We start from the raw sequence: 15759 nt of genomic DNA, 5'->3' as shown, positions 1-15759 counted from the left end.
TGAGGCGGCACCGGCGGGTTCTGTGTGTGTGAGTGTGAGGCGGCACCGGCGGGTTCTGTGTGTGTGAGGCGGCACCAGCGGGTTCTGTGTGTGTGAGTGTGAGGCGGCACCGGCGGGTTCTGTGTGTGTGAGGTGGCACCGGCGGGTTCTGTGTGTGAGTGTGAGGCGGCACCGGCGGGTTCTGTGTGTGTGAGTGTGAGGCGGCACCGGCGGGTTCTGTGTGTGTGAGGCGGCACCGGCGGGTTCTGTGTGTGTGAGGCGGCACCGGCGGGTTCTATGTGAGTGTGAGGTGGCACCGGCGGGTTCTGTGTGTGTGAGTGTGAGGCGGCACCGGCGGGTTCTGTGTGTGAGTGTGAGGTGGCACCGGAGGGTTCTATGTGAGTGTGAGGCGGCACCGGCGGGTTCTGTGTGTGTGAGTGTGAGGCGGCACCGGCGGGTTCTGTGTGTGTGAGGCGGCACCAGCGGGTTCTGTGTGTGTGAGTGTGAGGCGGCACCGGCGGGTTCTGTGTGTGTGAGGTGGCACCGGCGGGTTCTGTGTGTGAGTGTGAGGCGGCACCGGCGGGTTCTGTGTGTGTGAGTGTGAGGCGGCACCGGCGGGTTCTGTGTGTGTGAGGCGGCACCGGCGGGTTCTGTGTGTGTGAGGCGGCACCGGCGGGTTCTATGTGAGTGTGAGGTGGCACCGGCGGGTTCTGTGTGTGTGAGTGTGAGGCGGCACCGGCGGGTTCTGTGTGTGAGTGTGAGGCGGCACCGGCGGGTTCTGTGTGTGAGTGTGAGGCGGCACCGGCGGATTCTGTGTGTGTGAGGCGGCACCGGCGGGTTCTGTGTGTGTGAGGCGGCACCGGCGGGTTCTATGTGAGTGTGAGGTGGCACCGGCGGGTTCTGTGTGTGTGAGTGTGAGGCGGCACCGGCGGGTTCTGTGTGTGTGAGGTGGCACCGGCGGGTTCTGTGTGTGTGAGGCGGCACCGGCGGGTTCTATGTGAGTGTGAGGTGGCACCGGCGGGTTCTGTGTGTGTGAGTGTGAGGCGGCACCGGCGGGTTCTGTGTGTGAGTGTGAGGCGGCACCGGCGGGTTCAGTGTGTGAGTGTGAGGCGGCACCGGCGGGTTCTGTGTGTGTGAGTGTGAGGCGGCACCGGTGGGTTCTGTGTGTGAGTGTGAGGCGGCACCGGCGGGTTCTGTGTGTGAGTGTGAGGCGGCACCGGCGGGTTCTGTGTGTGCGTGTGAGGCGGCACCGGCGGGTTCTGTGTGTGAGTGTGAGGCGGCACCGGCGGGTTCTGTGTGTGAGTGTGAGGTGGCACCGGCGGGTTCTGTGTGTGTGAGTGTGAGGCGGCACCGGCGGGTTCTGTGTGTGTCAGGCGGCACCGGCGGGTTCTGTGTGTGAGTGTGAGGCGGCACCGGCGGGTTCTGTGTGTGAGTGTGAGGCGGCACCGGCGGGTTCTGTGTGTGAGTGTGAGGCGGCACCGGCGGGTTCTGTGTGTGAGTGTGAGGTGGCACCGGCGGGTTCTGTGTGTGTGAGTGTGAGGCGGCACCGGCGGGTTCTGTGTGTGTGAGTGTGAGGCGGCACCGGCGGGTTCTGTGTGAGTGTGAGGCGGCACCGGCGGGTTCTGTGTGTGTGAGTGTGAGGCGGCACCGGCGGGTTCTATGTGAGTGTGAGGCGGCACCGGCGGGTTCTGTGTGTGTGAGGCGGCACCAGCGGGTTGTGTGTGAGTGTGAGGTGGCACCAGCGGGTTGTGAGTGTCAGGCGGCACCAGCGGGTTCTGTATGTGTGTGAGTGTCAGGCGGCACCTGACAGGTGAGGGCCAGCGAGTTCTCTGTGCTGCTGTAGACCACAGGGTTTGGACCATTTTACAGCCGAAATTATGAGACAGACACACCTGCTTCCTGTGGTTCCTCAGTCCAGCCTCGTCTCTGGGGGACCCACAGGGGTCTCCGCTGTGCTCAATTTGTGCAAGGCTCATGGACGCAGGAGCCTGGACCTGCTCTGGGTGGGGGTGGCACAGGACCCCTGCTGCTCCACACAGAGTGGCTGCACAGTTTGGGCCTCGCAGCGGCCTTCCAGGACTCTGCCCATGGTGCCAAATCCCATGGGCAGCCCCCGTTCCCCCTGCGGTGAGCTGAGCCCCGAAGAACTCCCTCCCGCGGCCCTCCCATCCCTCCTGGCTCCCACCTTTCCAGTGCTCCTTCCGGAAGCCTCTTCTCCCCACAGCGCTCCGTCCTCCTGTTCGGGGGTGGCTCCGCGGCTCCGCGGTCTGCACCGCACCTCCAGCCTAGACCTCCGTGCTTCTTCCTGACAATGGGGTTGGCGAGTCTGTGGGGCCTTCAGCTCAACACGTGTAAACTACTCGGCGCGTCAGAGCTGGGCCCTGTTGGCTTCAGCTGCTGAGAGGATCAGCGGCTGAGAGGCGGCAGCTGGAGAGGGCGGTCAGGCTCGCCACCCGGCTCTTCTGGCTCCCTCTGAACGCCGTTCCACACCTGCGCGCCTTGTCCCTTCTCACCTGTGCTGTTGGAGATGTCTCCTCCGTGCTCTTCTGCAGCACGGCAGGGTCACGGGTCTTCATTATGACACGACTCCGGCCCCTGTGTGAGTTCTCCCGCTCTGCCATAACAGAGCAATGTTGATTCTCTCCTGTCGTGGAGGCCGCGACAAGGTGCCAGCAAGACTGAAGCCTCCCGAGGCCTCTCCTGGGCATGCGGACGCCGTCTTCTCCCCGTGTCCTCACGGGCTCATCCTCTGTGCATAGCTGTGTCGTCCTCACCTCTTCTTATAAGGACACCAGTCAGACTAGATCTGGGTCCCCGGTGACCTCATTCTACCTCGGTCACCGCTTCGAAGGGTCTATCTGCAAATGCAGGCACATTCTCAGGTCCTGGGATTAGGGTTCAGTACCAAGTCCAGGGAACACAATTCAGCCACAGCCCCTCTCCTGCTGAGCGTCCTCCAGTGACCTCCGAACCCCTCAAGCGCAAGTGCTGCAGGTGCAGCCTGGACGTCCCCCTGACCTCACGTCCCCCGTCTGTCCTGCCTTTCAGCCTTTCCCTCCAGGCTGGGCGCTCTGCCTCGACTCCTTTAATGCTAACATTTTGGGAGGCTGAAGCAGGAGGATCACTGGAGCTCAGGAGTTTGAGACCAGCCTGGGCAACATAGTCAGACCCTGTCTCTAAAAAAATAAAATAAAATTAGCCAGGTGTGGTGGCATACACCTGTTGTCCAGCTATGCCAGAGGCTGAGGTGGGAAGATCGCTTGAGCCTTAGAGGTTGAGGCTACAGTGAGCTGAGATCACGCCACTGCCCTCCAGCCTGGGTGACAGAGGGAGACCCTGTCTCCAAACGAAAGTATTAGAAATCATAGACAAATTAGGCTAGTAGAATTTCATAAATTTTCTAATTTCCAATATAATTTCAACTACAACAAGATGATAATCAATACATTCCTTTCTGAAGTCACTATTGCCACATTCTTAGACATGAAGTGAACAGCTCCCTATTACTGAAATTCGCACTCTCTGGGCTTCTAGGAACTGTGTTTTCATCATTCTTTGGCTCTTGGCTGTGCTTTTCTGAGACTTGCCTGTTCACATCCTTTCTTTCTCTCTCTCTCTCTCTCTCTCTTTTTTTTTTTTTTTGAGATGGAGTCTCGCTCTGTCACCCAGGCTGGAGTGCAGTGGTGAGATCTCAGCTCACTGCAACCTCTGCCTCCTGAGTTCAAGTGATTCTCCTGCCTTCTGAGTAGCTGCGATTACAGGCGCACACCACCACACCTGGTTAATTTTTGTATTTTTAGTAGAGACGGGGTTTCTCCATGTTGGCCAGACTGGTCTCTAACTCCTGACCTCAAGTGATCCACCTTCCTCAGCCTCCCCTAAGTGCTGGGATTACAGGCGTGGGCCACTATGACCAGCCACATTTATATATATATATTTATGTATAAAGTATTTCTGTGTTTTCTTTCATGGCTTCTGGGTTTTCTGTCTTAGTTAAAACACACACACAAAACAATTTCAAATAAAGCATGTTTGCAATCCTAAACTGTAAAAAAGCCTTGTAAATTTCTTCTATGATCTGTATTGCTTTATTTTTACATTTTATCTTTAATCCATCCGAAATTATGTAGTTTTCAACAGCACAGGAATATTTCGCTATGCCATGTCTCTGTCAAACGTGCGAGAAGAGATCAGGTGTGGTGGCTCACATTTGTAATCCCAGCACTTTGGCAGGCCAAGGAGGAAGGATCACTTGAGGCCAGGCGTTTGAGACCAGCCTGGGCAACATAGTGAGACCACTCCTTTACAAGAAAAAAATAAATGTAGAAGGAAGGGTAAACCTGTGTCTCACATCCCATGGTTCTCACTAACTCACGCTGCTGCCTGGCCCCTGTAAGCCTTCTAGCTTTCCATACTGGTCTTTTAGCTTTCCATGCTGGTCTTTTTTTTTTCTGTTTTTCTTTCTGTGGTCTCTTCCTGGCCAGAGAAGTAGCCACGGGGAAGTGCTGCCCCCTCGTGGCCATCTCTATGATAGCAGCTACGGCTGGAAGGAAGAGGCATCTTCCCCTCCCACCTCCAAAGTCTCCCTCTGTCACCCAGGCTGGAGTGTAGTGGCACGATCTTGGCTCCCTGCAACCTCCGCCTCCCAGGTTCAAACGACTCTCCTGCCTCAGTCTCCCGAGTAGCTGGGATTACAGACGTGCGCCACCACACCACGCTAATTTTTTTGTATTTTTAGTAGAGACAAGGTTTCACCCTGTTGGCCAGGCTGGTCTCAAACTCCTGACCTTGTGATCCAACCACCTTGGCCTCTCAAAGTGCTGGGATTACAGGCATGAGCCACCACGCCCAGCCTAAAAAGGGCATCTTTTTTAAAGCGGAAAGCAGAATGGATTCACAGGCCCTTGTTTAACACCTTCTAGTGGTGGCTCATGTCTGTAATTCCAGCATTCTGGGAGGCTGAGGTGGGAGAAATACTTAAGCCCACAAGTTTGAGATCAGCCTGGGCAATATAGCAAGACCCTGTCTCTACAAAAAATAAAATAAGACCAGGCGCGGTGGCTCACACCTGTAATCCCAGCACTTTGGGAGGCCAGGGCAGGTGGATCACCTGAGGTCAAGGGTTCAAGACCAGTCTGACCAACATGGTGTAATCCCAGCACTTTGGGTCCCAGGACGGTCCTCCTCCAGTCTGGCTCCAGCCACAACTGCCTCCTCCTGTTCCTCAAACACCCCAAGCTCAGTCTTGCCTCCAAGCGTTGGCCCTGGCGGCCTCTACTACCCAGAATAACTTTCCCCCAGATTTTTTTTTTTTTTTTTTGAGAACGGGTCTCACTCTGTCACTCAAGTTGGGGTACAGTAGCACTATCTCAGCTCACTGCAGCCTCCACCTCCCGGGTTCAAGTGATTCTCCTGCCTCAGTCTCCTGAGTAGCTATGATTACAGGCGCCCACCACCACATCCAGCTAATTTTTGTATTTTTAGTAGAGATGGAGTTTCCCCATGTTGGCCAGGCTGGTCTCAAATTTCTGACCTCAGGTGATCTGCCCGCCTCGGCCTCCCAAAGTGCTGGGATTACAGGTGTGAGCCACTGAGCCCAGCTAGACGTTGATTCATATGCCCAACTTCTTCTGAGCTTACACATCTCAGCTCAAATGGCCTTCCCTGACCTTCCAGCTCAAGCGAACACCTCCCCGACACACTCGGTTGTATCACGCTGTTTACTTCCTGTTTCGGCAATTCACAGCATCTAAATTTATCTCCTAGGTATGTTTCCTGATTGATTCACTGTTTGCCTCCCCCGACTGGAGCTCCTGCAGGGTGAAGGGGGTTTGTGTCTGTTTTGTTCACCATGATCCCACACCTCCCACAGTGCCTGGGATACAGTAGGTGCTCAATAAATGCGTGTTGCATGAAATAAATAATCAGTTGGTTACAGAATGGGTGTGTACAAATCTGTGTATGTCTGTGTCTCCTTGTGTCTCGTTGGGGTGATTCTGTTGTCCCTGGGGACAGTGTGGAGCTATGGGTCACTGAGTGTTTGTGGTGAGGGCTTTCCAGGTCTGTGTGTTTGTGACTTTGTGGGGTCCCGTGGCAACCAGTGTGCAAGTCAGGGTCTCCATGGGTGTTCTCAGAGGTGGCCAACATCTGCTCTTTTTCATTATTGTTGTTGTTTTGTTTTATTTTTGTTTGTTTTTTGAGACGGAGTCTCACTCTGTCACCCAGGCTGGAGTGCAGTGGCACAATCTCAGCTCACTGCAACCTCCGCCTCCTGAGTTCGAGCGATTCTCCTGCCTCAGCTTCCTAAGTAGCTGGGATTACAGGCATGTGCCACCACATGCGGCTAATTTTTATATATTTAGTAGATACAGATTTTCACTGTGTTGGCCAGGTTGGTCTCAAACTCCCGACCTCAGGTAATCCACCTGCCTCGGCCTCCCAAAGTGCTGGGATTACAGGTGTGAGACACTGTGCCTGGCCAGCATCTGCTCGTGTGTGTGTGTGTGATCTGTCTGACTGTGATTGTGAGTCCACATGCATGTCCTGGGGTGTTTGTTGTGTGTGTCTACATGCCTGTTCTGCATGTCCACATGGAACTGCATGCTCACGTGTGAAGTTGTGCCTGTGAGCACATGTGTCTGTGTTTGCCTCTCCTTGTGTGTGTCCTTGAGCTTCATGTTTTCCAGGAGCTGCAGCCCCGTTGTGCAGAGCGGTTGTGCACTGTTGTGCACATGTATGTGTCTGGTGTCCTCTGTGTGTGGGGGCTCCTACGTCTAGGTGTGCACATTTGCACCTGCCTCTGTAAGTCCCCGTGCCTGTGTGTGACCATGTGTGAGGCGTGATTGTGCAGCAGCCCAAGACCAGCTGTGTGCACCGCTGTGCAGTGGTGTGCTGGCAAACGCTGAACCACCACCTCTCAAGTGGAGAGCACTGAATTACAGCATTGCCAGTTCTCACGGTGAAAATACTCTCCCCACAGCCAATTGCAAGTGATGCCGCAGAACCGTGAGTCAGAAAGAGATGTGCAGTAGCACACCGTTCTACAATATTTCTCCCAACAGATTCAGTAGACAAAAGCAACCTCAAAAGCATAGATTATGGGGCCAGGCATTGTGGCTCACACCTGTAATCCCAGCCCTTTGGGAGGCCAAGGTGGGAGGATTGCTTGAGCCCATGAGTTCAAGACCAGCCTGGGCAACAGAGTAAGATCCCTGAGTCTCTACAAAAATAAAAACTAAAAAGAAAAGATCTAAACTTAGGCTGGGCACAGTGGCTCATGCCTCTAATCCTAGCACTTTGGGAGGCCAGGGCGGGTGGATTGCTTGAGCCCAGGAGTTCAAGACCATCCTAAGCAATATGGTGAGACCCTGTCTCTACTAAAAATACACACATATACGAATAGCCAGGCATGGTGATGTGTGCCTCTGGTCCCAGCTACTCAGGAGGCTGAGGTGGGAGGATCACTTCAGCCCAGGGGATGGAGGTTGCAGTGAACCAAAATCATGCCACTGCAATCCAGGCTGGATGACAGAGTGAAAGCCTGTCTCAACAGAAAAATTATACATAAAAAATTATATGTAGGTATATATATATACACATTATATATATAAGTATATATAATGTGTATATATATAAATTATACATAAATTATCTATTTAACAAACTTAGCTGTGCAGTTTTATATAATTAAATATAAGTGTATATATATATATAATACATAAATTATCTATTAAAACTTAGCTGGCATGGTGGCATGTGCCTGTAATCCCAACTACTCAGGAGGCTCAAACAGAAGGATCATTTGAGTCCAGGAGATTGAGGCTGCAGTGAGCTATGATTTCACCACTGCACTCCAGCCTGGGTGACAGAATGAGATCCTATCTCTAAAAATAAAATAAACGTGTTTTTTTTTTTAAGAGCCAAATCTGAGCATTTCCTACCAACTCCACACTCAGTGGCATCACACTGGTAGGTGAAATCAGCCATGCTGGGAGCATTTACACCAGGAGAATCGGCAATGGCCGCAGATTGGAGAGGTGGTTGTTAAACATTACCAGCACGCCAGGTTGTTCCGCCAGCTTCCCGGAGCCCACGAAACAGTGTAACCGTGCGTGTTTCCGAATCTCAGTGTGCACCCACCCGGCTGGAGTTTGTCTGGGTGCCTGTGTCTCTACGGACACACATGGCTTGCATGTCCCCACATGGTGCTGTCTATACACCCATGTGCCTGGGTGAGGCCCCCACACCCTGTTCCTCTTCAGCAGTTGGTGCACAGGAAGCTGCTGGGGTGGGGGTTGAGGACGCTGGGCCTCTCCTCAACTCCCCACCCCTCCTCCCCAAGACACCTGCATGCACAGGGCTGAGGGGTGGGAGCAGGGCTCTCTGCCTCTAGAACCCCTATCCTCGTGCTCTTCTCAGACCCCTGGATTGGCCTGCAGCTGCGAGCCGAGTGGCAGGCATGCAGGCAGGCCGTTGAGAAAGAGGAAGTCGGGTGCTGTTGGGTCACTCTGTGGTTATCCCAGCCTCTACCCAGCCAGCGGTTCCCTTGGGCCGGCTCAAAACCCTGGCTGTAGGTCATGGGGAATGCAGGAGCTGGTAGCCAGGCTGGGTGCGTGCAGGTCGCAGAACCGAGCTCCATCTGGTAAGTACTTATCCTGGGAAGTGCAGAGAGATGGACCCATCGGGAGAGAGTGGTTGGCAGTGGGGTCTGGGAAGTCTGGGGGACAGCGAGCCGACAAACCATCGCTGTCTCTCTCCACCTTGCTGTCAACTTGCTTCCTGAGTGGGTGGGGGATGCTTTTGACCCTCGCGTTCATTGTGCAGAGATTTGTGGTCATAACGGGTTGCCCCAGGGGACCGGGATCCGTGAGGGGCCACTAGGTAAGAAAGGAGGATGGAGGCTGGGCGCGGTGGCTCACACCTGTAATCCCAGCAGTTTGGGAGGCCAAGGCAGGCAGATCACTTGAGGTCAAGAGTTGGAGACCATCCTGGCCAACATGGTGAAACCCCGTCTCTACTAAAAATACAAAAATTAGCCAGGCATGGTGGCAGATGCCTGTAATCCCAGCTACTCAGGAGGCCAAGGCAGGAGAATCGTTTGAACCTGGGAGGCGGAGATTGTAGTGAGCTTCTCAGTCTCAAAAAAAAAAAAAAGAAGAAAAAAAAAAAAAAACAAAGAAAGGAGGATGGAGCTCCTTGTAGCCAAGGCCCTCGTGCATGAGGCCAGGAGACACAGAGTGAACAGAGAATGTGGGAGCTGCGGCAAAGCCTCAGGTGCCCTTGCATCTTGAACTACAGATTCCGGGACCCGCCCCCCCCGCCACCCACCCACGGACCTCCTTGATGCAGATTCTGAATCTACTGTCAAAACAAACTCATACTTAAGGCTGATGGCTGAGAACCGGCTCTGAGACAGGTCTTGCCCTGATCTGAGCACGACATCCGGGGAGCACGACCTTCCACCCAGGCAGCCCTCCTTCAGGTAGGGGTTCTCCCCCTTGGGAGACACCCCCCGGCTCCTCTCGTGGTCCTCTCTTAGGGAGCCCACACGACCGCCTGCCTGGGACCGGGTGGGGTGGGGGAGGAAGGCTGCGGTTTGTGCTGGCCACACCCAGGTCTGTTATTTCCTGCCAGCCCCCAATGCTGCAGGGCAGGCTTCAGGCACCCTGAGGCCTGGAAGGTGGCCCCAGAGCCAGGAGGGATCGAATCCAGAGTGGATGGCTGGGGCCTGAGAGGATGGAACTGGGGAGTGACACTGGAAGCTGATACTCCGAGGCCAGGTCACCTGCTGTTCTGAGAAAAGAACTTGACAACCAAAGGAGGTCAGGGAAGGGTTGCCCCATAATCAGCCGTGTTTAAACTCCCTTGCTGTGACTGGGAGGCCCTCTGGGAGGGCTTCCTGGTAGAGGCAACCTTTTTGCTGTGCCTCGAAGAACCAGTAGAATGCTAATTGCAAACACCTCAGTGCTCCTGGTCTGGGCTGTCTCCCATGCCTCCCTGGCCATCCTCCAGCCCGCGGCCAGGGATGGACATATGCTGGTGCTCAATACTGGGTAGATGACGTGGTGACTGTGTTGGACAGCTGGGCGTTCAAATCCCAGTTCCCTGGCCTCTACGTGGCCTTGGGCAAGTGACTTAACTGCTCTGAGCTTTCGTTTGCTCATCTGTAAAAAGGCTGTTATGAGTTTGTGGTGTGGGGTGTGTGTGTGTGTGTGTGTGTGTGTGTGTGTGTGTGTGTGTGTTTGAGACAGAGTCTTGCTCTATCATCCAGGCTGGAGTGCATTGGTGCAATATCAGCTCACGGCAACCTCTGCCTCCCAGGTTTAAGCGATTCTCCTGCCTCAGCCACCCAAGTAGCTGAGATTACAAGCACACCCCACAATGCCCAGCTAATTTTTGTATTTTTAGTAGAGATGGGGTTTCACCATATTGGCCAGGCTGATCTTGAACTCCCGACTTCAGGTGATCTACCTGCTTTGGCCCCCAAAGTGCTGGGATTACAGCCACGAGCCCCCTCACCCTGCCTGTTAGGAGGTTTTGTCTGTGAGATCTTAGCACAGTGTCTGGCATATAATAGATCAGAAAACATTGTCAGCCTCACCTATGCCTTCATACTCTGACCTTGTCCCCAAGCCCTCCTTCCTGAGCAGTCCCCACCATCCTCTGAAATATTCTGTGTCATACAAACACCCATGATGGACCTCAATCTCTAAGGACATGTGCTAGAGTGGACTCCTTAAGGATATTATCGACCCACCCCTGCCCTGTATCACATTCTACTGTATTTTCTTTTCTTTCCTTTTCTTTTTTTTTTTTTGAGTCAGAGTGAGACAGAGTTACCCAGGCTGCAGTGCAGTGGTGCAGACTCGGCTCACTGCAATCTCCACCTCGTGGGTTCAAGCAATTCTCCTGTCTCAGCCTCCTGAGTAGCTGGGATTACAAGTGCATACCACTACACCCAGCTAATTTTTGTAGTTTTAGTAGAGACAGGGTTTCACCATGTTGTCCAGGCTGGTCTCGAACTCCTGACCTTAGGTGATCTGCCCGCCTTGGCCTCCCAAAGTGCTGGGATTACCTGTGTAAACTGCCACACCCAGGCTGCTGTATTTGTAACTCTAGCATCTTCAGCTCCTGTAGGGCTGTTGCTATTGTCTGTTTTGCTTCTTGTTTTTTTGGTCATGAGGTTCTGTCTTCTAGTATGCCTGGTAGTCTTGGATTAAATGCCAGGCAGGCCTTGTTTGTGAAAACCTTAGAGATCATTTGTGCCTCTTCATGATGTCTTTCTCCTCCACAGAGGGTTTCCTTTTGCTTTAGGAAGGCAGTTAGAGCAAGGGAAGGTCACGTTACTCTGATTATGGCTACGCTGACTTGAAGATGGATTTTGGTCTCGGTGAGGGCTAGTCTATGTCTGGTCCCTCCTTGCTCCCAGGCTGTAGTCTTTTAGGGGTCTCAATCACCTCCTCTTTGTGGGCCCTGAATCCCAATATTCATTTCCCCAACTTAAGATTGCTAAGAGCTACACTCAGCTTCTCAGGCTTTTTCTGGTCTGCTTCCCAGTCACTCAAGAGCTGTGTTCAAATCAACAACTTGTTCGTGAGAGAGAAGCATTGCATTACGTCCTTCTCACTTTCCTAGGTTTCCTTTCTTTTGGGGGTGGGGAGGGAAGAAAGAAAAGAAAAGAAACGTAGGCACGCGTGGTGGTGCGCACCTGTAGTCCCAGCTACTCAGGAGGCTGAGGCAGGAGAATTACTTGAACCTGGGAAGCAGAGGCTGCAGTGAGCTGAGATTGTGCCACTGCACTCCAGCCTGGGAGACAGAGCGAGAGTCTGTCTCAAAATAAGTAAATAAATAAAATAAAAAAGGGAAAGTAAGATGGAAGATGAGCCAAGTTAGGAAGGGAGACTTGGAAGGAGCGGACAGAAGAAGGAAGAGCTTGTGGCATCACAAGATTTCAAGAAGGGAATAGTCAGAGACGTCCAATTTAGCCCTAAAGAGACTTACAAGGCTAGGAAGGTGGAAATAGGGCTTCCGTGGCTTGCAGAGTCAAAGAAAGAAAGAGAGAAGGGCAGATAACTCTTTAAGAAGAGAAGCCGGAGACCCAGCCAGGAGGTGAGGAAGGAGGGGTTCTTGATCTTCTCACTAGTGGAGGTGATTTGGGGCTGGGAAGTAATGTAAGGGACTGGAGGACAGCAGGAGGGAGTCACACAGCAAGTACACACTGGGGGAGCTGGGATTCGAAGCCAGGATTTGAAGCAGGAATTTTTCAGACACAAGGAGTAAAGATGCAGATAAAGGGGCTTCTACCACCAGGGGGCAGCACCTGCACATTTGAGGGCTCGTTGACACACACCACACCCCACACTTGGGTACAGAGAGAAAGGTGTGGCTCAGGCTTGTAATCTTGGCACTTTGAGAGGCTGCGGCAGGAGGATCGCTTGCTCTCAGGAGTTTGAGACCAGCCTGGGCAACATAGTGAGACCCCAGCTTTACAAACAAAATACAAAACTTAGCCAGTGTGGTGATACACACCTGTAGTCCTGCAGTCCTAGCTACTCAGGAGACTGAGGCTGGAGGATCCCTGGAGCCAGGAGTTGGAGGCTGCAGTGAGCTGTGACCACACCACTGCACTCCAGTCCGGGTGACAGAGCCAGATCCCATCTAAAAAAAAAAAAAAAAAAAAAAAAAAAAACTAGAAACAGATCATGTAAGGCCTATTGCCTCGCCAGGAGCTCGGATGCACACCCCCACCCCCTTTTTCTGCCCCCGAAAGCTCGGACAAGCTCGGGCATGTTCCCCTCTCCCTTTCTAGAACAGCCTGGCTTTCCCTTAAAGAACCCAGTATGCAAGCAGGGTCTTGTGATTCTAGCCAATAGCAGCTGAGTGTTTCTAGCCAATAGCAGCCGAGTCTTTCTAGCCAATAGCAGCCGAGTAATTCTAACCAATAGCAGCCAAGTCCTGTATGCAAACAAAGGCTTGTAACCTTACCCAATAGTAGCCCTGCTCTCCCACAACCAATCGAGCTCCTTCACTCCCTATAAAACCCCACGTCTGCGAGGAGTCCGTGCGACTTTTTCAGCCCCGTCTGTCGGAGCGCAGAACCTCGCCCAGGAGCCTGAATAAATTCCTTCACATTGGATCTTCTTGTATTGGCCTCAGTTTCTTCCTTTTAAACTTGGCAAGAACCCAAGAACAAACCTTACAGATAAAGACACAAATATGTAGAAACATAAACGCAGGCAGACACCAAAACCACCTCCCAGATACTAGAAACAGATCCCCCCAGACACAGATGAGTCAAGCAGGTAGATCCAACCCCACAGATACCAATGGGTATTCTCAAACACACATAGGCACACACAGAGAGACAATCACAGAGACACTTTTAAAGCTATCTAGATAATCAAATACACCCCCACACTGACAAGCTAATATTTCAAAACCCTCAAACACAGAATCACAAACGCAAAAACACGTGCTCTCTACACAACCTATAAATGCATCATGAAACCCGCCGAGACGATAACGCACACACACACAAACACTCAGGCATCCGTGCACACCCAGGCTCCCCGTGGGACCCAGCTGATACTTGTTTTCCCCTAGGACTGTGTTGTCCAGCCAAGGGGACAGGCCTGTAGGACTGGGTTTAGGGGACAGAGGGTGCTAAAGGGCTTGGCTTCTCTTCAAACCAGGGGTCCCTGGGCCTCTGAGCTGGAAACCCCAGCCCCCATGCTGAAGCCCAAGCTTCCATCAGCTGATGCATCTGGCAGTCCTTGGCGGCAGTCTCCGCCCCTCTTACTGGCAGCCCCATCCTGGCAGGGATTCCCAGCCCCGCTCACACTCTTGCTCTCACACGCACGTATGGCCCCCATGGCTGACTCGTTGCTCAACCACTCCTGGCCGGCCTTCTCCAAGCTGTGGCTGAAACGCTGGGCCTTCAAGAGAGGTAAGCAGCTGGCAGTGACCCGCGGGTGCCATTCACCCAGGCGGGGATTCCGCCTGCCCGCATCCCCCCTCGAGCTTTTTCTTGGCTGGGGCACAGACTCCTCCGGCACCGGCCTTGGATTCCATGACCCCCAATTCTCCAGGGCCCCGTGGAATTATCGCGGACTTGTGGGGTCCCTCTTGTTTCGGAGGAAATATCTCCCAAGACTCAGCCAGGAACTTGTCTCAGGAGGTAAATTTGCAGAAAGAAAGGCCGCCCTCTCGACTCAGGCGCTGAACAGCCGCAGGGGCAGCCTGTGATTTCCTGGGGGTCCCAGATGCTGTTGGTTTCAGGCCCAGCTGCAGGACAGGAGGCTCAGGGCAGAAACAAAAACAAGGGGATTAGAGGCTCTCGGGCACACACCTCCCTCAAACACACACACACACACACACACACACACACACACACACACACAGGTCAGTGCAGGCTCTCTCAACCCCCAGGGCCCCCGGGCCTCAGTTGATCGTTATGGGGACGGGTAACACCCTTTATTTTATCATCAAATGCATGAGTGAACTGTTGTTGCAAAGAGACACTTTTTCTTTGTTATTTTTTGTTTGTTTGTTTGTTTGTTTGTTCTGAGACCCAGTCTCACTCTATCGCCCAGGCTGAGTGCAATGGCGCTATCTCAGTTCACTGCAACCTTCCGCCTCCCAGGTTCAAATGATTCTCCTGCCTCAGCCTCCTGGGTAGCTGGGATTACAGGCACCTGCCACCACACCTGGCTAATTTTTGCATTTTTAGTAGAGATGGGGTTTCACCACGTTGGCCAGGTTGGTCTTGACCTCCTGACCTTGTGGTCCGCCCACCTCAGCCTCCCAAAGTGCTGGGATTACAGGCGTAAGCCACCGCACCCAGCCATCAAACAGACACTTCTTAAAGCTCAGGAGTTTAGCCCTTGAAGATAGCCAGAAGATGTCCAGGTACGCAGGGCGTGAGAGGGCAGTGCCAGACAATGTCATAAGAGCTGGTCATGCACTCATTGCGTTGTGGGTTTCCTCATTCCCCATTCCCCACTGCCCGTATGAGCCCCTCCTGGTCAGCCTGCATGATTTGTTAGTCACAGTCACCAACACCTGCATGAGCCAAGTACTTGTTCAAGGTAGCAGTGAGTTTTCACGAAGGAGGGGGCCAATGTGAAGATTCATTAGCTCGTTCGTCCCACTGACTCTCCTTGAAGGCTCATGGCGAACACAGTGCTGGGGTCAGGGAGCAGGTGGGAGTGTCAGGGGTCCCAGGGGCTGGGGTTAGGGGGAGAGAGGATGGCCTGGGAACTGGGATGAGACTGAAGAGTAATCATCATGATAGAAGTTGTTGCTAGCTGTTGAGCTCTCATGAAGTTGGGCTCAGAGACGCTGAGTGACTTACTCAAAGTCACACAGCAAGTACACCCTGGAGGAACTGGGATTTGAAGCCAATTCTGCCTGAGGCCACTTTGACGCGTTCTGATCGATGAACAAAGCTGCCAGTGTGGGCTGCTGGAATGCCTGGGGAGGGTTTTTAGATCCAATGGTGGATGGCAATCCTGAAGCATCAGTGTACCCACCAGGGATCACCAATGTGTCTGCCTGTGACCCAGGTCCCAATGATGTTCTGCCCTCTTGTGGTTGCTCAGCTCACCCTGTCTCTGCCCAAGCCATTGAGGCTGTGATTTATATGCGATCAGGTGAGGGAGGGAGCTGTGAGAACTGACAGTGACTCTTACACCCTTTTGTGGCTGATGCTACGGGGGCTGGTGGTGGAGAAGGCTGTCTGGGACCTGAATCCCAGCTGATGGACAGCTCCATGGAGAGGAG

General features: G+C 53.3%; 1 protein-coding gene across 4 annotated transcripts in view; it reads left to right on the top strand.

Moving 5' to 3' along the window:
• The first annotated feature begins 8257 nt into the window (after window positions 1-8257).
• Window positions 8258-15759, top strand: part of ARHGEF18 (Rho/Rac guanine nucleotide exchange factor 18) — a 116598-nt gene continuing 109096 nt past the window's right edge. For 3 of the 4 annotated variants that reach the window (XM_064381994.1, XM_064381996.1, XM_064381995.1), the window contains exon 1: window positions 8258-8620. In XM_064381994.1, the coding sequence (XP_064238064.1) occupies window positions 8329-8620 (292 nt within the window). In that variant the 5' untranslated portion in view covers window positions 8258-8328. Of the gene's footprint in view, window positions 8621-8663; window positions 9461-15759 lie in introns of those variants that run through there. The other variant, XM_064381997.1, reaches the window with a different exon arrangement.

This window comes from Aotus nancymaae, unplaced genomic scaffold, assembly GCF_030222135.1.
Source record: "Aotus nancymaae isolate 86718 unplaced genomic scaffold, 86718_ANA_hifiasm-v0.15.2.pri h1tg000028l, whole genome shotgun sequence".
Lineage (NCBI taxonomy): Eukaryota > Metazoa > Chordata > Mammalia > Primates > Aotidae > Aotus > Aotus nancymaae.
The sequence above is the reverse complement of the archived record's forward strand: the minus strand, read 5'-3'. Positions and strand labels throughout refer to the sequence as shown.